This window comes from Moschus berezovskii, chromosome 10 (assembly GCF_049115385.1).
Source record: "Moschus berezovskii isolate FMDL1 chromosome 10, NW_MosBer_1.0, whole genome shotgun sequence".
NCBI lineage: Eukaryota > Metazoa > Chordata > Mammalia > Artiodactyla > Moschidae > Moschus > Moschus berezovskii.
Genome location: NC_142469.1, coordinates 44,756,049 through 44,782,794, shown reverse-complemented (window position 1 = coordinate 44,782,794; position 26,746 = coordinate 44,756,049). Strand labels below are relative to the sequence as shown.

Below are 26,746 nucleotides of genomic sequence, written 5' to 3'. Positions count from 1 at the left end.
TGGGGCACGGAATTCTGGAGATTGGCCAGGGGCTGGGACTGGCTGGGAGCTGGGCGTAATCAATCTTGATGTCCATTTTTTCCTTCGGGTGAGAGAGTTCTTTGTTTTGTAGAGAATGGTGGGGCGGACCCAGAGGGGAGTTTTAACTCCAGGCTATTTTGAGCGCTTAGCTTTCCTTCAGTCAAAGTCCTCCATAGTCTGTCCCCTCCTGTCTCCAATCTCATCTGGCCCGTCCCCCTCACACACTCTGCTCTCACCACTCTGCTGTCTTTCCTGTTCATCTTTTAATGAGGCTTGCCCTGACTACCTGGTTAAAACTCCCTTCATCCATTTCCCCTCCACACACTCCCAAACTCTCTCACACTGCTATTTCTTCGTCATACCTTCTAATGTGTTGCTGCTGCTACTGCTGCTGCTAAGTCACTTCAGTCGTGTTCGACTCTGTGTGACCCCATAGACGGAAGCCCACCAGGTTCCCCCGTCCCTGGGATTCTCCAGGCAAGAACACTGGAGTGGGTTGCTATTTCCTTCTCTAATGTGTGAAAGTGAAAAGTGAAAGAGAAGTCGCTCAGTCGTGTCCGACCCCTAGCGACCCCATGGACTACAGTCCACCAGACTCCTCCATCCATGGGATTTTCCAGGCAAGAGTACTGGAGTGGTTTACATAACTTAATTGTGATGGTGATTGTTTGTTCTCTGTGTGTATGCCTCTACTAGAATGTAATTGTCGAGGCCAACCAAGGGTCCTTCTCTGTCTTGTTCAATGAATGAACCCAAAACCCAAGCACCGAGCACAGTGCCTAACATAGCAGTGGGTGCTCAAATATTTGTTAAATGACTAAATATCTTATGTATTAATCAAAAGTGACACTGTATAAGCACTGTTCATCTTCTCTTCATTTTGACCTTTAAAATTCTCTACTATGATACTAAAATGATGTTTCACATGTTATACCTATAGGAAATGATGGTATTCATATCCACTCCACAGTTAATCAATAAGCTCAAACTCAGCAGACCTCAGACTTCCGTTCCATTCCATTCAGTCGCTCAGTCATGTCCGACTCTTTGCGACCCCGTGGACTGTAGCCTACCAGGCTTCTCCGTCCATGGGATTCTCCAAGCAAGAATACTGGAGTGGGTTACCATCTCCTTCTCCAGGGGATCTTCCCAACCCAGGGATCGAACCCGGGTCTCCCGCATTGGAGGCAGACACTTTAACCTCTGAGCCAGACCTCAGACTTAAGTACCACTAATGCCATCTGTTGATGGAGAAAAGAGTTGATGCGTTTTGCTTTTGGCCTATAGCTATATATATATGTTGAAATTGAAAATTTATAAATGGAAGACATTTGTGTGTCTCTGTCACTGTTGTAAGTGTGCAGAAGGATGGAATGGCCACCCCCATTAACAAGGAAAACTAGACAGTTGGTGTCTGCTCTCCTGCATAGCAGCTGAAAATCTTGCACAGCTTTGGGTAGTGTGAGTGAGAACAGAATGGGGATGCAGGCCCCGAGCACTGACCGCAGGGCCACATCAGTCAGATGCCTGATAAATGCCTGCAAATGACAGCAGTGATGTAACTCTTCTCAGTGGCATAGAACATCCCATCCTCAGTATGAGAATGATGACTTAGTTTTTATTGCTTTTACATCTCTCCACCACTACTCACCTTGAAAAGCAGCACTTGTGTTCTTTGATTCCAGAACATACGGCAGTGAAGTTTTAGGTTTTAAGCTTTGACCCACATAGTTCTGTATTAGAGAGATGACTGACTCGTGTTGAAATTTGTGTTTATTAGCTCATTTTCAAAAAACTCCATAAGATGTGTCAGTTTTGTGGCAGATAGTAATTGTCCTCAAAAGAAACTCTGGTCTGGTACAAATATCCCACTTATCTGAGACTGTGACTAAAGGCACCATTATTTGCCTGCTGACAGGGCAATTCAGTGGACACCAAGTCCAGTTGTAATTGGGAACAAACAAGTTGTGTTTTTAAATTTAGAAATGAAATCTGTAGGCAAACAAGCCAATCAATGGGGCATGTAAAACTTCAGGAGATATTTTATGGCTTTGATTAATGCCAGGTGCTCCGAGGCTGGAATGCACCTGTTAGACTTCACTGGCCAGGTTACCACTGGCCACGTTGTAGTCACAGCAGGAATATCGCCCCAAGTTAGAGCTCAGGGTGCTGAGCCATGTAAATAGGAACAGCAGACATGCTCTTGTCTCTTTGTGGCTTCCTCAAACGGAGATTCAGGTGACATTTGTCAAGAATCTGTCATGTGCTAAGCATCTCCACAAAATCTCACATAACCATCACTAGGGTGTGGGTAATAAATGTCATAAATAATTATATACTTGGAGCCAAGGAAGTGACTTTGCTAAATAAGCTATGCTTTGTCAAGGTCATGCACTGAGTTTGCTCAGAGCTGGGATTTGAACATGGGTCTCAGACTCTGAGTCTCGTGTTCTTTTCGTAAAGAGTTTTCTGTTCCTTCTTTGGATCACCTGAGAGGTGGAGTGCTGCCTGCCAGCAGCCCCATGGGGCCGGGACCAGGATGTTCTTTGGCTTGCATGTTTCCCCTCTGTTCTATCAGAACTAAGCACAGAAGCAGGGCTAGACCATCTGGGCACTCTGAGGACGCCGCTCAGCTGTGGAGAGGACTCCAGGCAAATGGGCTGATGTGAATGACAGGGTGTCATGTAACTGTTCTTTCAGCCCGTGTCTCCTCTTTTGGTCTCTAGGACGTTGTGAATATGAGAAAATCAATTGCTTTTCTGTGACAAGCAGAACATGAAATATGCATAGTTTTTTGTTCAGTTTGGTTTTATACAATAAACATTAAGCATAGCAGAAGAAAAAATGGACAAATGTACAAATTTATAGTAAAACGTACAAATGTATTTGATTGATAACAGAGTACTATTATAGGAAAATGCGAAGAAACAAATTGCTTGAATTTTAGAGTTACATATAAACTCTCAAGACCCTGATAGATCTTTAAGTGTACTGTGTGTGTGTGTGCTAAGTCACTTTAGTCGTGTCCAACTCTTTGCAACCCTATGGACTGTAGCACACCAGGCTCCTCTGTCCATGTGATTCTCTAGGCAAGAATGCTGGAGTGGGTTGCCATGCTCTCCTCCAGGGGATCTTCCCAACCCAGGGATCAGACCTGAGTCTCTTATGTCTCCTGCATTGGCAGTCGGGTTTTTTTTCTACTAGTGCCCCTTGGGAAGCCCTGTGAAGTGTCCTGAGACACTGAAGTTTCCTGAGAAGGCCCAAAAAGCATTGGAGAAACTGTTCCTTCTCTTGTCCCCTCCCCATATCTATAATATTTTTTCTTTTCTTTTAAGTTGAAGTATAGTTGATTTACAATATTATATTAGTTTCAGGTATACAACATAGTGATTCAATATTTTTATATATTTTTAAAATTATATAAATTTATAATAAAACTATATAAATTTATAATACAGTTTATTATAAGATATTTAAAGTTATTATAAGATCCTGGCTTTAGTCCCCATGCTGTACAATATATCCTTGTAGTTTATTTAAGCGTAATAGTTTGTGCCTCTTCATACTCTGTTCCCTGTTTTGCCCCTCACCCCTTTCCTCTCCCCAGTGATAACCACTGGTGTATCCTCTGTATCTGATTTTCTGTCTTGTTAATATGTAAATTTCACCAAATCTTTTGTGTTTAATTATCTCATGTTTTATTTGTTAAAATATAATATTCTCTAGAATAATCTCAAAATTTAACCATAATAGGGATATTTGTTTTATCCCTCAACTCGTCGGATTAATATCAAAATTTTTTCAAGTTTGAGGAACCTAAATCTAGCTGATAAGGGGTCCTATACTGATTTTTCTGTCAACTAGAAAATAAATTGTTATGATAGAGAATTAACACAAATAGAAATCTTAATTTGAAGACTCTCAAAGGTATGAGGGTATACCTGGACATTGCCTTTCGCCCTGCTTTTACCAGGTGGCTCTGGTGGGTGGAGAGAATTGTCTGATCAATTGAGAGTACCTTCTGCTAGTTTAACCTTCTCTCTAGGTTCTGGGACATCTCTTTGGAAAAGCCCTCATAGACACTAACTCCAGTGATTACAGAGTTTTGGGGGAGAAGGTCACTTACGTATTATGGTGTAGGGAAGTGTCTCTAGATCCAAAGAAAGTTTGAGGGATACATACATCCCTTATGTATCCACCCCCAGATGCCACTGTCAATTTTCCCCTTTGCTTTCCCTGCTTTCCAGCCCCATTATCTGTATCTAGTTTTTTCACTCCTCTACCTTTTGGCAACTCACTTATCATCAGAAAGTTTATATTCCCTCATAACAAATGGGAGAAAAGCTTATTTAATGATAGCTAGTTTGGAGGCAAATTTGCAAACATGGACAACTGATGTGCTGTTATGTAATCCAGCTGTGTCTGCACCCATGTCAAGTTGAACTGATTTATTCTCAGAGTAACAGGGCCAGAACAACTGCAGCATTCAATCTTCAGAGCATGATTTAGCATCCTGTATGCCCAGTCATCACAGCCACACGAGGGTTTATTTTAAACTCTTAAGTTTCTTTTAAACGTAGTATTTTTATTTCCCACACTTTTATTAACATTTACTTTCTAAGACTCTCCCACAAGTATTATCTCTCACCGGAGCCTCAGAGCCACCCTACGAGATGGGCAGGATCAGATTCCATTTAGCAGGAGAGGAACTGGACTTGGGGTTATTAAGACAACTTGCTCAGGGTTGTAAGGCTGGTGCCTGGTGCAGCTGAGGCTTGAACCTGGTTTTCTTAAATGTGTGGCTTTGAAGTAAAATATAAATATTTAAATGCCTTAAAAAAAGTATGATAGTAATTTAGGAGTTGAATGGAGTGTACATTAATTTAATTGTACTTAAAAAAAAACTGGTAAAGTAATTAAGATACAGAAAGGTTAAGTTGCTTGCCAAAAGTCACATAGTTATAAAAATGGTAGAACCTGGCACCCATAACATTCAAGAATATCCATGGAAAATGAATGGAAGCTTATCCTAGCCTGAAATGTAAATGTGTATGTAGTGGAAACTGAATCATTAGAGGAATGAAGTTGGCTTATCTAACATAACCCTCGTCAGTTTATGGGGTTCATTTCCCAATCTGGAGGTCACTTCACCATTTTGACACAGTCCAGGTCTTCCAAGTTGCCAGCAGTGATTGTACTGGTTTTGTCATCTTTCTTTCATGGATATATTTAGAGCTCAAAGTTATAGTTATTGTGTGGCTGAGCCCTGAGAATGCAGGTTTCATAGCAGAATTCATCTAAACCAAAGGTTACTGTATATGGGGCCAGGTCTAGGCAGCTGAGCTGACCTCACCTGCTCTGTTTATCTGTTTCTTGTAAGGTTCTGACAGGAGAAAGGCCTGGAGGCCCATTACATGTCCTCAGCCCTGGGATGGTGATTGCAGAGTTTTGGAAACATTTTAAAATGATTTCCAATGGGATTATATAATCTGAAGAGTTGCCCTATCAGTCTTCTGGCACTATAACCAGATAAAAGAGGCAGAGTTGACATTTTAATTTTGTTTTTAACCTGGATGCTAAACAATAAAGTCTAAATACTAGGAGTTAAATTTCATTTTTTACTTCCCTCCCTCCCTCCTTTTTGTTCTTGATTTTGGTTTATTATTCTGATTATTGTTACTTTGACATTTATTAGCTATGCAGAATATTTTGGTACTTTGCAGAATAAAAAGTAATCTAATCAAGATTTTTCACCAAGATTTTCTAATTTAAGTAATTTTTTTTTCATTTAAAAGCATGCTTATAAAATTTCCTTGACAATATTTCTTTGTATAGTGTATTGATTTAAATATCAGAATTAACCATTAAGATTCACTGTATGCTGATCATACACACACACACACACACCTGCTAAATTTTTTCCCTATTATGTGGTCTGGAAATGTTTTGTTGTTCATTTATTTCCATTTCATTTCATTCATTCATTCCCATCCCAGTGGACTTCCCTAAAGAATATGAAGGAATTCACTTCACAGATATATTTTCTGACTCAACTCTCACAGCAGCCTTTTATGAGGAAAGCAGCATTGATATTGGTCTCTCCTACTAATAGATAAGAACCTGGACCAAGAGAGAGGTTTCTTTTGCTCAGAGTTTCACAGTAAATGGCAGGGATGTTACTAGGATAGAATTAGGGTGAGTTATTCCTTCCTGTCACTGCTGTATTTTCTCGCATGTATGTGACCTTCCTCTCAGGAATTACGACTCAGTTGTGCAGATTCAAATTGAGCAGATTCAAGTGCATACCTGATAGATACTCACCGGGCATCTGTGGGTGCCTTTAGATGTGGGATTGCAGTGCTGAGAAGGGATGTAGTCTCTACTCTCAGGGAGCTCAATAAACAGTAACTACGTAAATAAACAAGGTAGTTTTCAAATAGTGATATTTTCTTTGAAGGCAGTAAAATGAGATGGAAGGTGATGGTGGGACGTAACCTCAGTTTGTAAAGTCAGCGACAACCTCTTTGAGGAGGTGCTAGTAGGTGCATTCTCTGGGTGAAGGGCAGCAGTAGGTATTTAGAAGTCAGAAAAATGAGATGGCTTCCTGTTGCCTGTAGGAAGCCTATGGCATGGAAATTCTGTAGTTTCTGTCTTTAAGGTCAGCCAAAAGTCAATGAATTTTTTTATTCAACTTATTTTTATCTGATGTATTATGTTAAAATCTGCATGTTAGAAATGAAAACTTCTTGCACAGGACCCAAGCATTGCTTTTTCTCTGGATACTTCATTCACTCCTTACATCTTCTAACTGCAGTCCCTCAGTTCTCCTGTGGTTATTACATGAGTGAGTTGTAGTATCCTCTCACCATCACTTTATCCCCACTTTTTTCAGATTTTTTTCAGTGATATCTGTGCTTGTCTTGCTTTTCTAACCTTGCATTTATTTCCCTGCAGATCTCACCATCTGCTGCAATTTGACTATGCAGGTTAGTGAAAATTTGCCCATTTACCAGTTTTGTGCCTTAGGCAGTATTCACCAGCATTCTCCTACTTGAGATGAATAAGGATCTTTACTTCTCTGGCCTCTTGTGACTCACTGTTAGGTGAAGTTCCATATCTATAGAACAGTTTCATCCAAAAAAAGCTAGCTGGTTTTTTGAGTATTTTTTTCTTCTGAATTGTAGTACACTAGTATAGGACCCGGAGAAGGCAATGGCACCCCACTCCAGTACTCTTGCCTGGAAAATCCTGTGGACAGAGGAGCCTGGTGGGCTGCAGTCCATGGGTTGCTAAGAGTCTTAGCAACTTCACTTTCACTTTTCACTTTCCTGCATTGGAGAAGGAAATGGCAACCCACTCCAGTGTTCTTGCCTGGAGAATCCCAGGGATGGGGGATCCTGGTGGGCTGCTGTCTATGGGGTCACATAGAGTCGGACATGACTGAAGCGACTTAGCAGCAGCAGAAGCAGTATAGGAACATGATAGGAAGACAAAACATAATTAATACATAAGAAATCTAGAAAACGAATCATTTACAGATAAATGAAGACAGAGCTGCTGCTTTTAGTAAGGTGGAGTAAGCTTGTCATGTCTTCCAAATTTAATTAGCCAAAAATAATATGTACTTACAAACAATAATATGTATTTACAAATAATTCAATGCTAGTTTTTAGAAGTGATGGATGGTTTATTCAGGCATGAAAATTATCGCTAGAATGTGGGCCCCCATATTGCCGAAAGATTTAAGATTTGTGGTGGAGAAATTCTCAAACATTTAAGAGTATCTGATTTTACGTTAAGTTGGAACACAGCAGTAATATGTTTTGGTTAGGCCCTTGTACTGTGTGATGTGTTCAGTGTAAGTATGGGAAAGTCTGGTGAAGACTGTGGATTTATCTACAACATACGCTGGGGCGTTTTGTGTGGGGAGGGTCCTAACACCTCGCAAAATGATAAAGAAGAACCAGGTAAGGCAGATGGGACAAGGGTAGGGACATGGCCTCCTCATCACTGCTGCATCCCAGCGTTTTGGTCAAAATGCAAATAGTTTTGACCAGTTTGAGGCTGAGCTTATAGGTTGGTTGAGTTGCTGCCGTATGGCGTCTAGTGATTTCCCTACTCATGACAACTTTTCCACTCTAAGTGTGCTTTATGTTCTTCAACTCTCATGGAGAGGAGTTAATTGGTTTTGAGACTTTCTCTGATCACACATGTTTAATTTAGTGACAAGGTGTCATTTAAAGCTTAAATAAAAGAAGTAAAAGTATGTTTATCTAGAGTAGTGTCAACATGGAGTAATTTAAAGATACAGAAATGGGTGGCTAGAGGTACATAGTATATAGTCGGTCCTAGTACTCTTGCCTAGAAAATCCCACGGATGGAGGAGCCTGGTAGGCTGCAGTCCGTGGGGTCGCTAAGGGTCGGACACAACTGAGCGACTTCACTTTCCCTTTTCACTTTCACACATTGGAGAAGGCAATGGCAACCCACTCCAGTGTTCTTGCCTGGAGAATCCCAGGGACGGGGGAGCCTGGTGGGCTTCCGTCTATGGGGTCGCACAGAGTCGGACACGACTGAAGTGACTTAGCAGTAGCAGCAGCTAAGGTGGAATACCCTCTCTCATACCTTGTACCATTTGCTTCCAGGAGAATGGGGTATCTGGGTGGACCACCACCACACACATTAGCAGATTCTAGTGACCCCTAGAATCACTAGGGGTGATTCTAGTGTGCAGCCCCGTGACCCCTGCACACATCTGTAGAATGTAAAATGCTCCCATGTGTTGATTAATTTATGAAGCATTGTAAAAACTGCACCATAAATCGGGTATCCCTGGGTCTGCTCCTGTGAACACACAGCTTCCTTTTACGTGTCTGACTCCTCAGGAGCTGTCCTAGGGAGTTCTCACAGTTCCCTGCCAGTGTCTCCTGGCTCCTGGTCTCCAGCTTTTGGAGCTGCCCTGCGTCCTGGAGTCGGGGTGCCCAGTCCTGGGGTCCCTGCCCCACATCTTCCTTGTGAGGTGCTTTCTAAGCTCAGTGTCACATTCACCTTCACAGCTGCCCTGTCACACACCTCGAGCAGTGTGTCAGTCCTGGTGCCTCCTTTCTCTCCTGAAACCAGATTTCTAGGTCACAAAACCTACCTGTATACATAATTGTACACCCGGGGCAGATTCATGTTAATGTATGGCAAAACCAATACAATATTGTAAAGTAATTACCCTCCAATTAAAATAAATAAATTAAAAAAATCAGTATTGCCCCACTTGTAACATAAAAGAAATAAAAATAATTTTTGGATAAAATAATACGTATTTTAAAAGGTAATGTTTGGGGTATATGTGAGAACACAGAGGAACCTTGAAGACATTATGCTAAATGAAATAAATCGGATAGAAAGTGTGTGATTTCACTTAGATGAGGTACTTAGGAGAGTCAAATTCAGAGAGATGGAAGTACAATGAGGGCTCCCAGGGACTTTGAGAAGAGGAAAGAGGGGAGATGTTATTTAACGGGTTTGGAGTTTCAGTTTGAGAAAATGAAGAAGTTCTAGAGATGGATGGTGGTGATAGTTACATAAGAACGTGAATGTACTTAATGCCACTGACTGTATACACTTAAAAATGGCTTAAATGGTAAATGTTATGTCATAAAAAATTTTATTAAAATAAAAAAATTAATTGGGAAAAAGGCAATGTTTGGGCACAACTATATCAGATAAAAATAGCCTCCATAGATTTCCAGAACATTCCTCCAAGGGAGTGAGGCAGTGTGCAGTGTCGACTTGAAACCAAGGAACTGATGGCCAAGATCTTAGACTCTGTAAGGAACAGAGCTCACAGTTTGACTCCAAAGACTCTTTTTTTCTTTTTACCTGCTCTGCCTAGGCCTTCCAACTCTCAGTCCACAAAAGTTTTTCTCTGTGTCATGCCAGCTGCCTTATCCAGACCACTCAGCCTTTCTACTTCCTTATCTATCCTACAGAGGTGTGGTCCTTTTCTTCCTGAACGCTTTAAAATCACAAGACAGGACCAAACATGTCTAAAATAATGTTAGTCACCACCACCTCACCCCCACTCTGAAGTAGTCTTATTCTTTAAAGAGGGGGTGAAAAACTGGGATAGACAATTTCAGAAGTATGTGAAAGTGACAACAGTGGAAGGGAGACTGATCTGAGCTTAATCCTAATTTTTTTTCTTTTTTGACCATCCCATGTGACATATGGAGAAGGCAATGGCAAGCCACTCCAGTACTCTTGCCTAGAAAATCCCATGGATGGAGGAGCCTGGTAGGGAAAATCCCATGGATGGAGGAGCCTGGTAGGCTGCAGTCCGTGTGGTAGCTAAGGGTCCGACACGACTGAGCGACTTCACTTTCACTTTTCACTTTCACACATTGGAGAAGGAAATGGCAACCCACTCCAGTGTTCTTGCCTGGAGAATCCCAGGGACGGGGGAGCCTGGTGGGATTCCGTCTATGGGGTCACACAGAGTCGGACACGACTGAAGTGACTTAGAAGCAGCAGCAGCATGAGACATATAGGATCTTAGGTCCTTGACGGGGGATCACACTGATGCACCCTGCAGTGGAAGTATGGAGTCCTAACCATTGGGCTGCCAAAGAATTCCCTAATCCTAACAATTTTTAATCTTTATTCAGATAATTTTTTAAAAATGTGATATGATCCTAGGGAGAGAATTTAAGCAATAACTCTTAGAATTAGTCAAAAAGACAAGCTCTATGGTCTCCCTTAGAAAGACTGAAGAAGAAAGGAGGCAAGAAGGCTTTTGGTAAAAGGGTTCTCTGGCCAGCATCACTAGCCTGAAAGAATCTTAGTGAGGAGAGGTTAGAAGAAGGTAGAATTTTCGTGTAAGGATCAGTCTTTTATCACTTTAAAACTAAGGGCAAAATTAAGCTAAATAATAACTAATAATGCTCCAGGGTCATTATCAAATTACCCAGAATCCTAGTGATTTAAATGATACTTTCTGAAGTTATCCCTTCCTATTTTAAGACAAAGTCTATCTTAAACTTCAAAAATTCAGCCTTAATTGAACTAGCCTTTTCCTGGGTGCATTTGTTCATTTTGGACCATTTTTCTAAATTCATGCAATTCAGCTGTTGACTGGAAACTCCATAACCCACACCTGTCTATCTGCATGTACATTTAGCTGATGGGTGATTTTATCACCAGATGAATCCAGGAGTAAGTTTAGAAGAGCATGTATCACCTCCTCCCTTTAAAAAAAATAAATGAAAACATGGAAACTCAGTGATGTCTCAGAAAAGCATTAACCACAACCAGGGGTCTGCATCTGTGGAGACCTTGCTACCACTTTGTACCTTCAAAGTGCTGTCCTGAAGCGTTAGGCAGTCATGCAGGCATGCTAGGGACCATAGCGGAGCCTTCCCGAGCCATCCCGACCAGAGTACAGGCAGTCTCCCTCCTTCACAGATGGGCCCTGTCTTAACAGTTCACAGTCCACTGTGTTCATCCAACCTGGGAACCAGGGGTCTGAGGGAGTGGTGACCTTGGTGTGCCAAGAATGAGCCTCCAAGAAAGCTGTTCACAGTCATATTTGGATTTGGGTGGAATGAATAAAATTAAATCAACCAACACATTAAACATCTTCCATAGTTCAGGAAGGACGAGAATAATTTTTGGTAATTTGAGAACTATCTGGCACAGATATTATTGTCAGGGTCACTAATAACTTCAAGTTATGTAAAAACCCTAGTGATTTATTTTTTAAGATTAAGTTCATTTTAACTTCTATAATTTAGGATTATTTGAACTGACATCTAAATCCAGATTGGTTTTGACAGATAATTCCTCTGAAACATTTTGCCAAATCTCATCTAGACAATACTATGTCAAGGATGAACTTTGTTTTAATCAAAGGAAAATTATTTTTGGAAAAAACAAAAAGAAAAATAATCAGGTCTTAAGAATTTTTGAGTTAGAAAATGTTTTCCAAATCAGACCAGGGATTTCCAAACCATCAAGCTACCTTCCTTCCTTTAGAACTCATCTTTTTCTACCCCTTGGTGGCTGTTAAATAAGTTCCTAGAAACTCTTCCCTTTTCTCAGTCTTGACTTTTATGTGTCTTAATAGTGCCGTGTGTGATTACCGGCACCATGGAAACCCATCTCAATGAAACGGAAAGACTGGCCGTTTAAAAAACAAACAGAGCCAACTGCCCATGCCTCCTAGAGTTCTGCCAGGCCAAAGGTCTGCCCTCCGCTGGGTTAGCTGCTGGGGAGGCAGGCAGTACCCATACCATGGCTGTAATCACAGCGGGTACCTTATTAGTAAAGAGACAGTGGGCTGCCTAAGATATTAGTCCTTAAAAATGTTGGCAGGCAAGGAGATTCTGTGTTTTCACTTCAAGTCCATCTTACAGCTGTTTTACTTCAAAGCACAGTTGATCAGACTTAACATGTTGAAATGATATTTTGAGGCTGCCCTAATCAGTACTTGTCTTAATGGCCCTAAAGTCCTATTTCAATATTAAATGATGTAAAGGGATTGATTTTATGTGCCCAAATCTGTGGGCTTAGTTTTCTGCTCTCTGTAGTCACCTCACTGGATTTGCTGGTGTACTGTACTCATGTAAAACTTTCTCAGGGAATGCCCCGCAGTGCTGACTTACTTTCTTAGCAAAAACAAAGATGGAGAAAACACAATTATTGTAAAAAAGAAAGAAAAAAACAGGCCGAACCCTCAATCCATTCAGATTTCTGTTCATCGTTCTTTGAAGTCAAAGGGTAGTATAAAGTTTTGATTTGCAACAAAATCTGAGATTATCCATTAACTACTCTAGCAGCCTTCTGCTGCCTTTCAGATGAACATGTAATTTTTAAAGGGACCAGGCTCTTTTCTTTGTGTTTTCCTGTAAAAAAAAAAGTGTTTTTAAAGTAGAATACACTTAAATACTCCATCTTAAAGAGTTACGGAGTAGCTTTTCGGGTGTTGAAAGGATGTGCTCTTAGAAATTAAATTGCATGCAAGGAAGAGGCAACAAGCTGAACCTGCTGATCTCAGGTTAGAAGAGATTAACTTGCTCAGGAAGAGCAAGAGAGCAGAAGTGCTCGGAACTCAGCATCCTTGTGGGGAAGTTGGAAGCTGGAGAAATTCTGAATTTCACAGCCCCTGGAAATATGGTGCAGCATTTATTATCCTGTTTTTGAAGATACCGTGTAAATGTAAATGATACAGGTCCCTTGTCCCCACCAAAAGGAGTGCAACAGACTACCTGTTGTCTACCTCCTTCTCAGCTTGATGGTGTGGATCTGATGAGGACGGCAGAGGATCAGGGCATGAGATGCCCACAGACAAGGACAGGTAATGACTGCTGCCTGGAATCTGTTCTTTCCCGAAGGGCATGGTGACTGCAACAACAGTGGATGATGAATAGGGTTTTGTTTTTCCCCTCAGTTCTGCAGAGGCAGTTGTTGTTCCATAAGTCCCATAGCCTGCAGTGCTCTCCTGGGCCTGTTTTTACCCTGCTTTCCTGGCCTTCCTGAAATACTGCCTTTGTTAGCACTTGCTACTTGAATCAGTCAGCTGTTACTACAAGTCTGCCGTCAGAAATAAAGTTGTTTTTGTTTTCTGTCTTCAGTAGTTTCCCTCCTTTAACTGCTATCCCCTAATGAGACATAATTTAACTTGTATGTACCAAAGTTTTATCATGTTTTTTTTTTGTAATAAATTATGTAGAAGATATTAAATGAAGACCACCCATCCCCTTAAAATGGTGCTGGTGGAGGGGAGGACAGTGAGGCTAATGACTATTTATGACATGGCCAGACAACACGCACTCTTAGAAAGCAGTACTGTAGGTAATTATTGGACTTTCCCCACACACACACACTGCCAGCCTTGTGGGATCTTATTAATAGTTCCCCAACCATATATCGAACCCAGGCGCTCAGCACCGAGTCCTAATCACTGGACTGCCAGGGAATTCCCTAGTTATTGCATCTTTTGGACCAGTGAGCTCCTTGTTTGGCAGCTGCGTAGCGTCACTGGATTTCAGGGGCTTCCGTAGATAAGTGCGTTTGAGGTTCCCTTCTGTTATGAAACCATTCGTCAAGGAGAAGCTTGAGTTTCTAGTGCACTGCGTCAGCTATATTGGAGCTGGTTTCATACGATGGCTGCCTGCTGAGCTTCCTTCACAGTTGACTCTCTGAGCCAGAAGACTCAGCCTGGCTTCTCAGCTGAAGAACACTGCCTGAAGTCTCAGCGTCTGTTAACTGTGGCTCGCCTGCAGGGAAGAGGTGAGAGGGGGAGAAGCCAGGCTGAGGCCAACGCAGTGAGAGGGTCACTTTCTTAGGCACTGGCTCTGGGCTTTAGCGAGTGGGGAGGAACTTCTCCCTTCACTTGGCTGATCAGAATTGTGTCATCCATGGAGAGAGGCTGAATCGCCGTTTACTTGAAGTGGGGATGGTTAGGGAAGGGAGTAAACTGTGAGCTCGCGTGTCTTGTTTCCTTCTTTCACCCATGGATAAGGAGTGAGAAGCTATGATGGGATTTAAGTTCTTGGTTATCTTTGGATAACAAAACAAAAAGAGGGTTTCACCCAGTCCAAAAATGGCTTCTGTGACTGATTAAGTTGTTGGAATAATGGAAAATGTTTCAAGAGCAGGCAGCACCCAGGCTCTGGTCATCCCTGAGAGGTGTGCAGCCCTGGAGTAAACACATGTTTAGAATAGAAACAAAAGGCTAGTTTCTGCCCTAAAGGCACTTCCACATTTGGATAAAGTCTGTTTTAAAACCACTGTTCTAAAAATGATGTTATCCCCTGTTGAAGTGAAATGTTAGTCACTCAATTGTGTCCGACTCTTTGCGACCCCATGGACTATAGCCTGCCAGGCTTCTCTGTCTATGAAATTCTCCAAGCAGGGATACTGGAGTGGGTTGCCATGCCCTCCTCCAGGGGATCTTCCTGACCCAGGGATCAAACCAAGGTCCCTAGAATTGCAGGCAGACTCCTTACCAACTAAGCCACTGGCGAAGCCTATCCCCTGTGTAGGTAATGGCTTCTAATAAGAGCTTTGTATTGGGCTTCCCCTGTGGCTCAGCTGGTAAAAAATCTGCCTACAATGCAGGAAACCTGGGTTCAATCCCGGGGTTGGGAAGATCCCCTGGAGAAGGGAAAGGCTACCCACTTCAGTATTCTGGCCTGGAGAATTCCATGGACTGTACAGTCCATGGGGTCGCAGAGAGTCAGACATGAATGAGCGACTTTCATTTCATTGGTTTAAATAAGTTAGGTTAAATATGGGAACATCTGGCCAACCTTTTTGTGTCCCTACCCATGTGACTCTTATTGGAAATACCAGTTTTGCCAGTACTCGTGCCTTCTGCTAAACTAAACTGTGTGCCAGTCTCCAGAAGTTGAAGAACGGGTGGGGATTCCAGGAATAGGTGCAGCAGTGGTGGGGGCTTAGGCTGGTAGAATACACCAGCTCTCCCGCGGGCTGCTTCCTCAATGAGGAAGGACCTCTCGGACCAGTAGATGCTGCCTCCCCAGATGCTGTTCTCCAGTTCCCTGACTTCCTGCCCAAACAAAACCAAAAGACAAACATAAACCACAGCTTAACTTTGCAAATTTTGGCTGAGGGTAGGAAAGGAGGTATTAGAAGCTGAAGTTCTTGCTTTATTTCAACAACAATAACAAAATCCAATGAAATAAGGCCCGTTATAGCTGAAGAAGTAAGTTTCTACTTAAAGCATAATTTGAATTTACCAAATTTACCATTATTTCGAGAGACCCCCAAACATTTATCCTCATTATTCCTTTTAAGGATTACAAAGTGTATTAAAAAAAAAAAAGGATTACAAAGTGTAGAGCAGGGGGAAGAAAAATAAACCACTAATAAAGGATAATAGTTCGGCAGGCATGTGTTCATAATTTCATCAAAAGAATGACTAGCATATTCAGTTTGGTTTGAATACTAAAGAATGTCTTTTAAAAAGTTATAGTAGATCCTTTGGGTGATTCCTAAAGTGGATTAATACATGAGTTTGAATTCAAATTCCAAATAAAGCTGATGAATAAACATAATTATATCTCACGTGCCTCAGATCAGGTTATTCATTTTCTTCAGAACTGAGCTGGAATCCATCTCTGATAAGGACCTGGAGGAATTAGCCAGTTTGAAGTCACTTTTATCAACAGCTGTTTTATCTTTGTGTCCACAAGTGAATTTCTTAGACCTGCACTCTTCAATAGAAATATAATGCAAGACACATGTCATTTAAAATTTTCTTGTCATATTTTTAAAAGTTAAAAAAAAACAAACAGAAAAAAAGACCTCAGAAATGAAATATTTTCATAATTTATTTAGCCCATATAGCGAAAGTATTATTCCAACAAAGAATTGGTATTTTGAAATTATTGAGATATTTTACATGTTTTTTTTCCACTAAGGTTTCTAAATTTTCTGTGTGTTTTATACTTAAAGCACATCTCAGTTCAAATTAGCCACATTTCAAGTGCTGGACAGATCAGCCCACCGTGGCCAGCACCCACCAACATGGGTGCATGAGGCGGCAGCTGGAGGTGAGGCTTCATCTGACAAACCAGGAGTCTGAGCTTTACCCTGAAGGCTGCAAGGCCATGGTGGTGGAGCAGTGTTGTTTAAAATTTTGAACTTCATCTGGTGGTCTCAGGGAGTGCAGGTTAGAGATTTAGGAGTGAGGGCTCTAGCCCGTAGCACGTTCAAGTGGGTGTAGGGATCCAGGGGAGGAGTGATCGCCCAAAGTAAAAACAGTGTGGGGAGCGTGGACGGAGGGAGGGTGTCTGAGAGGTTTGGGAGGAAAGATCATTGGAATTGGATGGTGGCTACTGGATTTGAAGGGAGGGGGGCAGTCTAGGATGGTTGTCCAGTTTTAACCTGGGTGGTTGGGTCAACAGCAGTGCTGGTGACTGAAATGGAAGGAGGAAGGTTGTGAGTCCGCCAGGCTCCTCTGTCCATGGGATTCTCCAGGCAAGAATACTGGGGTGGGTGGCCGTGCCCTCCTCCAGGGGATCTTTCTGACCCGAGGGTCGAACCCACATCTCTTCTTATCTCCTTCATAGGCAGGCAGGTTCTTTACCACTAGCACCACCTATGATGCCAGAAGGGCTGGGAAGGGCACTCAGTACTTAAGGTGCCCATGAAGGCTAGGCAGAAGCCCAAAGGGGATGTAAGGGTCAGGTAATAAAGGACAGCTTTATAGAAAAGGCCGGACTTGGGCAGAGTCTAGAGAACCAGGAGAAGCAGCAGCAGAAATGTAGACAGATGAGGTTTTGGACATGTCTAAGTGACACCTTCCTGCTGGGCCAGATGAGATCAAAGCTGTAGACGTGTTGTGTTTGGCACACATGGCGTTGGATCATGCAGTGTTCTGAATTTAAGATAGATGCCAACATTTCCACACCAGATTCCAGATTTCTGACTTTTCTTTAAAATAAAAGGCAGCCAGGAGGTTGATTAGGCAGCTCAGGAGGGGGGAGTGTACATGGGACTGAGTGTACACGGCCCGTCTCCAGCAAGTCTCTTTTACTCCTTTCTGCTGTTTACCCAAATCCTGTAGACATTTGAGTTTTCTGAGTCAAGGGTTGGTAGGTAATAAAGTTACAGAGATAGATCAGTGACAGATTATGGAGGGCTTTTAATACCAAAGTAAGGGGTATAAATGTAGTCAGCTGATGTGTAAGGGATCGATGAGACTGAAGCCGTGTTTAGGAGAGTTATTTTTTCTGGTTGTTGGATATTTATTTGGCTGCGCTAGGACTTAATTGTGGCATGTGGTATCTTCATGTGGGATAGATCCCTGTGTAGCATGTAGGATCTAGTTCCCTGACCTGGGATCGAACCTGGGCCCCCTGCATTGGGAACACAGCATCTTAGCCACTGGACCATCTCCTTGGAGAGTTATCCTGGACCACTGTGAAAATACAAATGTGAGGGAGAACAGTTAACCAGTTTTGAAAGGGAAAGGAGAGATGTGATGGTGTTGGTTACCCAAGTAGGCCTAAAACTGCAAAATGGAGGTCTTCTAAGGCAGTGTCGTCCAGAAAGGCTACAAGTGCCAGAAACAGATCATCTGGGCCAGCGTGCTTTCTGGGAAACGGGCTTTGCAGGCTTTCAGAATTCAGGCCAGTGTTTGGTGTAGGGGACAGTGAGTCTGATTGTTTGAAACAACTGTTTGACACAGTAGCTCTGTGATTGCAGAGAAAGCCGTGGAAGTACAGACACGCCTTTGCTCCTTGCTGTGACCACAGAGAGGTGAGCGTGAGGACGTGGCAGCGCTGAGCGAGGAGTGGAAAGCATGGGACTTAGGGCTGTGGGAGCAGAGCTTACATTAGACGGTGGGTGCTGAGCCACAGGTCTGTCACCCAGTATAGCACCTGCCAGTCACACTCCTCCTGAAACAGTCAGGCTGTGGATCTGCAGTCACTGTTCTAAGTAGACTGTACATGGAGGGAAAAGGTCCTTTAGCAAGAAGGCTAGAATTAGTATCACCCTTAACTGTGCGCCAGGCCCTAAGTTCTTTACGCAGATATTTAACCCTTACGAGCGCCTTCGTGAGGCCCTAGTACTGTCTTCATTTTACAGACAAGGAAACTGAGGCCCCAGAGGTTAAGAACTTAACTAAGGTCATAGGGGTAAGAAGGGACGGAAACAGGACTTAAATGCAGACACTCTCTCATGCCTTTCTTTTAACCACTGTGTTAAACCACTTCTGTATTTTTATCTGTTCCAATGCCACACAAATAGGCAGATCCTCAGATAGAGAGCCTTATGCTTTTATCCTGGAAGCTCCAGTGTACCTTATTTCAGTTTGGTTTCGGTCCTCCTAGAAGAGATGAGACTCCAGAATTGAGCCTTCAAACTGCCTTTCAGGGGAAGCAGATGACGGGCTGGGTCCTTGGGTGACCTTGTGGCGTGGTGTGTCTAAACGTCTCTTCTCTTCCTTTAGCTCATGGCCCAGTGATAACTGATAAAGGGTGTGCTGGTTACCTTTTATTAAAAATGTTTTTAAAACCCTCTTATAAAAATTCTTATTTATATAAGCTAAACCATGTTGCTTTTTCTTCATATCTTTTCATGAAAAATTAGCATAGAAAAATTTTTATAAAAATTTGACTTTGGAAGGAGAGTCTATTACATGAACAAAAAAAAGGCATTTGTACAAAGCCTCGAAACTTGTCAAGTTTTCCTACCACATTTAGTGTGGCTTCTTTCTCTTTGGCCTACAGATGAAGCATGTGAATGAAAGGTTTCAAGATGAGAAAAATAAAGAGGTGGTTCTCATGTGCATTGGCATCACTTCAGGAGTCGGACGGCTGCTCTTCGGCCGGATCGCGGATTATGTGCCTGGTGTGAAGAAAATTTATCTCCAGGTACTTTTTTTAAAACGTCTTGTACTGTGTAAAGTTTCAAACCTCACTGATGAACCTCCCATGTACCCATCCCACAGTGTCAACCATTATTGCATCTATTTCCAAGGGATCTAAGAAGTATAGGGAAATGCTTTCAGGTCAGCCTCTGTGAGTGGAGATGGGCTTGTGGTGTTGCTTTGAGTCTTCATTTTTTTTCTGTTTTTGCTGTGCTGGGTCATCTTGGTTGTGTAGGGTCTGCTCTCTGTTGAGGTGCGCAGGCTTCTCATTGCGGTGATGTCTCTTGTCGCGGAGCACAGGCCCTGGGGTTGGGGGGCTTCGGTGGTCCAAGCCTGTGGGCTCAGTGGTGGTGGTTCCCAGGCTCTCGAGCGCGGACTCAATAGAAGTTGCTCTGTGGCATGTGGGATCTTCCTGGATTGGGAATGAACCTGTCCCCTCTGCGTTGGCAAGTGGATTCTTACCACTGAGCCAGCAGGGAAGCCCTTACAGGTACTTCCTTAATAAGCCTTTATTCCGCTAGCAAATTTATCCTTGTCACCTAATGGCTCATATATGTATTTATTTACTTAAATTCTTCCGTAAACATGAGAACTATTTTCTAGACCTTTTAACAAGCAGCTTTTGAGCCAGCAGGGAAGCCCTTACAGGTACTTCCTTAATAAGCCTTTATTCCGCTAGCAAATTTATCCTTGTCACCTAATGGCTCATATATGTATTTATTTACTTAAATTCTTCCGTAAACATGAGAACTATTTTCTAGACCTTTTAACAAGCAGCTTTTAAAGGGCAGAATCAGTTATGAGGTCTGGGTTTTTTCTTTGGCTGTGCTGCATGGCATGTGGGATCTTAGTTCCCTGACCAGGAGGGATTGAACCAGTGCTCTGGTTTGCAGAGGGAGCTCAGAGTCTTGACCACTGGACTGCCAGGGTAGTCCAGAGTTTGGGGTTTTCAACATGAGAAACTGGCGAACAAACAGCAATGTTCTTTGTTCTGTCATGGAACTGCACCAAACCAGAATGGTTTTCTATCTTCTGCGTTTTTCTAAGAATGCTTTATTTTTGACATAGTTCTCATGGTCATGTGCCTTTTACAGTACCCTGTGAAACAGGGATGTGCATGTCTTCTGAGTTTCTTTACTGCAGATTGCCTTCTGGGTGTTGTGGGCTGTGCTGTCCCGAGACCACACTCTTGTTCACTTCACAGGTATTTAAGTGACTCCTCCATGCTAGGTACTGTGCTAAATGCCACAGATGAAACACCATCCGTGTGCTCCACGACAAATGGTCTGTGGGCGAGACAGATAAAGCCGTGCTGCAGCACAGTGGAGTAACGGGGCTAGGTGGGGCCGCAGAAGCACAGGCACGAAGCAGCTGAATCTCTAGAGGAGGTATGAGCAGGCTCCCTTGGCCGGTGGACTGTTGAGAGGTAACAGTTAAGTAGATAAGGAAAACAGAGAAGAGTGTTGCAAGCAGAGGACGCTACATGGGCAAAGAGATGGAGATGTGGCATCGGGTGCTGCCTGGGAAACAGTGTTTGAGTGGACTAAAGAGAGGACAGTAGGTTGGCTGGCTGGCGGATAGGCAGGAGTCAGGTTGGGAAGGGCCTTTGTGAGCACAGAAGAGGCTGAGCTCGATCCTGAAATCTACCAGGAGCCAGTACGGATTTTTTTATACAAGGGAGTGACAAGAGTGGTATTTTATAAGGCTTAACCTAGTAGCTGTGTAGGGTGAATACAGAAGAGGAGGGGCCAGGGTTCACACAGTCACAAAAGGCTACATATTGTGTGGTTCCCTTTATACGTAGTGTCCAGCACTGGCTGATCCAGGGACAGAAAGTGTAGATCAGTGGTTGCTGGTGGCTGAGCGAAGGAGGGTCTGGGGAGTAACTACTGCTGGCTGTGGGGCTTCTTTGGGGTGATGTAAATATTCTAAAACCACACAGTAGTGATGGTCAAGGAACCGAGTGCGCCTTTCCTCCTTGCCCAGCCCTTCAAGGTGCGTGCCATTGCACTTACAGGTGCGAATTCGGAGGGACAGAGGCTGCCTCAACGTGGGTGTCTCTATAGATCTAGGCGGTCAGCACAGTAAAGGAGTCTGGTCACATAGCTGGAAGGCTGGGCGAGTACTACCTTTGAAAGAATTTCTGTGTTAGGATCATTCCCCCTTTTATTAACACCTTAACTGTGTGTATCTCTGTCGAACGTTTAACAGAACAGTCTTGTTCTCAAGTGTCAAGGGAGCCCTCTAGTGGACATTTGTTGCCTTGCAGACTTTCAGCTTCCTTTCATTTATTAAAAGACAACTGAGTGTCTACTGTGCCCCAAGCACCAGCCCCGACCCTGGTGGGTGATACAGACATGATACAGACATGGTCCTGGAGCTCCCAGAGCAAGACCTGAGGCAGGGAAAAGCTGGGCATGGTTGGGAACTCAAGAAGACAGGAGAGTGGCCTGGGAAGAGGTTGGAAAGAGCAGGGCATGGGGAGATGAAGGGCCAGATTAAACAGGGCCTCGGAACACACAGTGGAGACATTCTACTTTAAGCACAGTAGGTCCTTGTTGGAGAATGACGTGATCTTGCATTTTGAAGTCAGCGTGGTTGCTGTGTGTGTGGAGGATTGAAGACTGCGAGGGAAGCGGGAGTGCAAGAGGGAGGAAGACCAGGGAGGTGATAATATGCGTCCAGGTTAGAGAGGATGGAGGCCAGACTGTGGTGACATGATGGATGAAGTCACGGCGTGTTTTGTACATCAATACTTTACTCCAAAACAACTCTGACTTTAGAAAGGTATCCCCCCTATAGGTGGGGCAGTCGGGTCATTGACAACGTAACAGGGGGCAGATGCATTACTAGTTCATGTAACTGAGGAAAGAAAACAGCGTTTCCTGACTTGGCCCATGCGTGGCCTACAGTTACACGGAAGTGAGTAATTTCATTTTGGATGAATGGTTAACCACAGCCTGGCCTCTTTGAAGGCGCGTCTAGGTTTTTTTTCATCCAAATGTGGTACAGCATGTGGCACACCTGGTGGTGCGTGTGGAGTCACAGGTGAGGTGACTGCAGTCCAGGGAGGCCCGTGGAGCAGAACGGTGGCCTTCAGTGTCCTGTGCTGCTGGGAGCCACCAAAATCCCTCCCCGCTCTGTCTCTCCCCTGCCCAACTCCCGAATATTGTGTGGTTTTTGATTCTTGGCTCTTCTCTGCTCTGATCAAGTCCAGCTCTGCCTGTCGGCTTATTCCTCCTCCTCTCCCTGTCTCCCTGCCTGGCTGTTTGCCCTCTGGCCCCGCCGTTAAGGACTGGAATGTTTCCGCAGCTTACCGTCCTCTCCTTCCTTTCATGGGTGCTGGGTTTTCTCAGACGTGTCTGCTTCTTGCTTCTGTTACAGCTCAGCCTTGTGGGGGCATGGCAGTTCTCCCTCCCTGTCCCTGTGACGCCAGTTCTGAGTAGCTTCCGGGCCCAGAACACAGTTCACAACATCCCATGTGGTTTGCTTTGGGGGCACAGTCGTCTTGGGTTTGGGGGGGCTGCAGAGCAGAAAAGCACAGACTCTAAAGTGAGATACAGCTTGTCTCCAGATCCTGCAGAGGGCTGTGTGGAGGATTCATGGTGACAGCTTATGTAAACTGCCTGCCCAGGGGGATCATTAATAAATCCTTGCTTTTGTGAGATTTTAATATTCTGTTAAATACTGAGGCAGATCCAGATTTGGAACAGGTCTCAAGAAAGGAGACCTTGGTTTTTCTGATGTGGGGATCTTTGCTTATAGGTAACAGAGTTTAGGAATATATCTTACACTTTTGCTGAAGAGTTCTGAATTTAAACTTCCAGCAAAGTCTGGGGTAACCTAGTATTTTCAGCCTAACAATTCTGAATACTGAGCGAAGAGGTGATTGAAATGTATTATATAGAATAATGATGGGTAAAGAGAATCTCTGCAGAGGTTCCTGGAGTATTTCATTAAGAGAGGGAAGACTGTGTCCTGGCATCTTCCCAGCCATTTTTCTTAACTTCACAGGCCTGTCTTTCTAGTCACCAGTACATTATTGCAGACTTCTGTCTTTACTGTGTACCTGTTTCAACAGTGTGAGTGTTTCAAAGGTTTGGAAGTTGAAACTCTAATGAAAGAATCGAAAGCTCTGGATTAAGATCACTTTCCCATTGTGTCAGAGTGCTCTGTGCCATGGACATACCAAAGTGTGGACATCATATCCATGTATGTAAGCAAACCCCGATGAGTGCGTACGGGAAAGGTCTGGGAGGACCATCAAATTATTGAGTGGTTATTCCTGACCAGGAGAGTGTGGGTTGAGGGTGGGAGGGGGTTGAAGAAGACTTCCATTTATTACTGTATACATTTTTCTACAGTTTGAATTTTGTCAGGAATGTATTCATGAGTTACTTTTGAGATGCAGAATTGTTTTTTGTTATTTAGAAAAACGAATCACTTTTAGATCCATCTTCCTCTGGAAGTCACTTCTGGCTGAAGCAGAGCGAACTGAGCCGTGTTGCCCAGCTTTGTTGTTGTTGCTGCTGTTTTTTGTTCCCTTTTAGTATTTTATGTTTTCTGAAAGATACCTTGGGATAAAAGGTATATGCTTCACCAAACATAAGCTACTTCTACAATGGTATCCAGATATTTAGCAGTTCCCCTGCCTGAACAAGGAATCAGACTGTGATTCTCTCTTCTCACCTGGGCTGTGGCACTGGGGCTGGTTCCTCCTCCAGGCAGAGACGGTGGTGTTTATGTGCAGTAGGAAAGCTGAACGGACTTCTGTGTAAAGCACTTCCAGAGGACTGCGTGCTTTAGAAGAAGCCGGATGCCTGGCTGTGCCCTGAACACTTCCCTTTGGTGTGATGGACCCGAAGACCTCTGCTGCCAACTAGTGGGTTCCTAGCCAGAGGCTCTGAGAGTCAGCAAACTTTATATTGAATAAATTCATAGGAGCAACACTTGTTTCTAACTGTGGCCAAGAGAATATAAATTAATATAATTTGCATCTGCCTCTGAAAGTGCCTTCTGCTTATTCAGGTGGAGCTCATTTTTTCCTCTTCCATCATTATGCTTAGATTTCTGAGCAAAATTTCCACTGACATTTCCTCCAAAAATGTTGTGACAGAAATGGAAACTGTAATAGCAAGAACTTTTGTTGTTGTTGTTCTTAGGTACATAAACTAACTGAAGCAGGGGGTTATTCTTCTAGAGACTGTAATATTATGACAAGATATTTCCTGTACAGTTTTAAGAAGCAGAAGCAAGAAAGACATCTCAACAGTCAATGTCTCATTAAATGGCAGTGCCGGAGCCTAGAAAAGGGTTAGAACCTTTGAATCTCTTTTTTAAATCTAACCAGAGCTACTGTGTTTGGGGTGGACAAAAAGATTGTAATACTAAGTTACTTACCTTTCACACTGGGGGCTTGTATCTACAGATCAGTAGATATTTGGGGAAGTGATAAACTTTCTACACGCACAGTGCGCTAAACCTTGGTCTATGCTAGTTGTGGGTAGAATGTTCCTGAGTGTGGGGAACAGGTATGTCCTTGTCAGCTTGGCCTGCTACCTCTGAACTTAGCTACGTTTAGGGTAGTTACACCTGCTGAGAAATAGCATCATTTCTCACTACTGTTGAGCTGCAAATAAGGCAGAAGCAGCCAGGTATTTTCTGAGAGATACTAAAGAATAAGTGTGTAAATTTCTATCAATTCAATTCTTAAAAACCAAGAAATTTTACTTTAAATAACAACTGATAATTTTTATTTAACAATTACTGTTAAAATTTAACAGTTTTAAATACTGTCAAATAGTTGAAAAAGAGACTATAAATTAATATAATTTCAGTTGAGAAAAGGAGAGCTTGTAGTCAGGTAAAGTATTAAGAAGTAATAATATGCTCAAAATATATAATAATAAACTTGAAACTCTTATATGAATTATTTCTTAGAAAACTGAATTAAGAATAAAAATCTGAAGGGATGAAAAATGAATAGAAAAATCAGGATAAGCACTGCACGTGTCTGGGTCTCGTGTTAAATGAATTGGGTCCAAGAAAACATTTGTTTATTCAGCAAATCAGCAGTCACTCTGGTTGTCTTATCTTGCAGCAGATTTGTACTGAACAAAATATGAAAAGAACAGGAAGCGCATTCTAAGCTAACCTAGTACAAGTACAGTGGTGTGGTTGGGCATTAAACCCATTGAAGCTGGCCCCGTGATGTCCTAACATTTCATTCCAGGTTCGCTGGAATTTTATCTCCTTTGTGTTTGTTGATAGGGTAAAACTGTATCTAATAAATAATATTAGGATTGGTTTAATTAGTTTTTCAATAAAAATAACTCCTTAAATCCAGATGGTAGATGGGAAGCACCGGGAAGTCTTTCTGTCAGGGTCACAGAGCTCCGGAACCTGGCCTGTCCTGCTGGGCCTTAGTTCTTTCCAGCCTTGAGGCTGCAAACCCAGAAGTCAGCCTGTCTGTGTCCGTCAGTCACTCAGTCGTGTCCGGCTCTTCGCAAGCCCATGGAACGTAGCCCGCCAGCCTCCTCTGTCCATGGAATTCTCCAGGCAAGAATACTAGAGTGAGTTGCCATTTCCTCCTCCAGGGGATCTTCCCAGCCCAGGGATCGAACCCAGGTCTCCTGAATTGCAGGCAGATTCTTTATCATCTGAGCCACCAGGGAAGCCCAAAGCACTAAGCAGCACTAAGGAATTATGCTTCCACTTTAATGGAAATTGGACTGGAGAGCATAAGTAGAGCATAAACAATCAGATGTGGAGATCATGGTCTTTAGGAAAAAATGTGAAGCGCCAGACTTCTTTTTCAAATAGCCAACTCTGAGTCTTAAACTAATTCTACCATAAAGCCATATTTACTCAGTTATATAATACAGTGGTGTCAGAAAAGAGACCAACTTAGTTTTTTTCCTGGCCTCGCTGAGTGGCATGTGCTCCCTGCATTGGGAGCACAGAGCCTTAACCACTAGATCACCAGAGAAGTCTCCAACTTGGAGTTTAAAATCTTTTTCAAGAATGTTTCTGATTGTGGGGTCAGTGGATGACGTGTGTCAAAGTCACATGGGGAACTTGTGAAAACCACCGTTGGGGATCCCTGTCCTCAGGTGATCCTGCTCTGCACTGAGGTGCTGGGGGCTGCCCCGAGGCCCTGCCAAGCTTGGTGTCCACCAGTGAGCCCTGGGAAAACAGAGCAGATGAAGGTGGTGTTCCAGAGCGCTGCTCTCTCTTCCTCTCCCTTCCTTCCCTGCCCCACTGTCATCAGAGGGAACCCTCTAGGAACTGTTCTATTGCCCCCTGCTAGTTACTGCCCATGCAGACCATGGG

At 43.2% G+C, this 26,746-nt stretch overlaps 1 protein-coding gene across 1 annotated transcript in view; it reads left to right on the top strand.

Moving 5' to 3' along the window:
* SLC16A10 (solute carrier family 16 member 10) overlaps positions 1-26,746 on the top strand; it is a 120,966-nt gene that overhangs the window by 86,511 nt on the left and 7,709 nt on the right. The window contains exon 4 of the mRNA XM_055433884.2: positions 19,275-19,418. Within this exon, the coding sequence (XP_055289859.2) occupies positions 19,275-19,418 (144 nt within the window). The remainder of the gene's footprint in view (positions 1-19,274; positions 19,419-26,746) is intronic.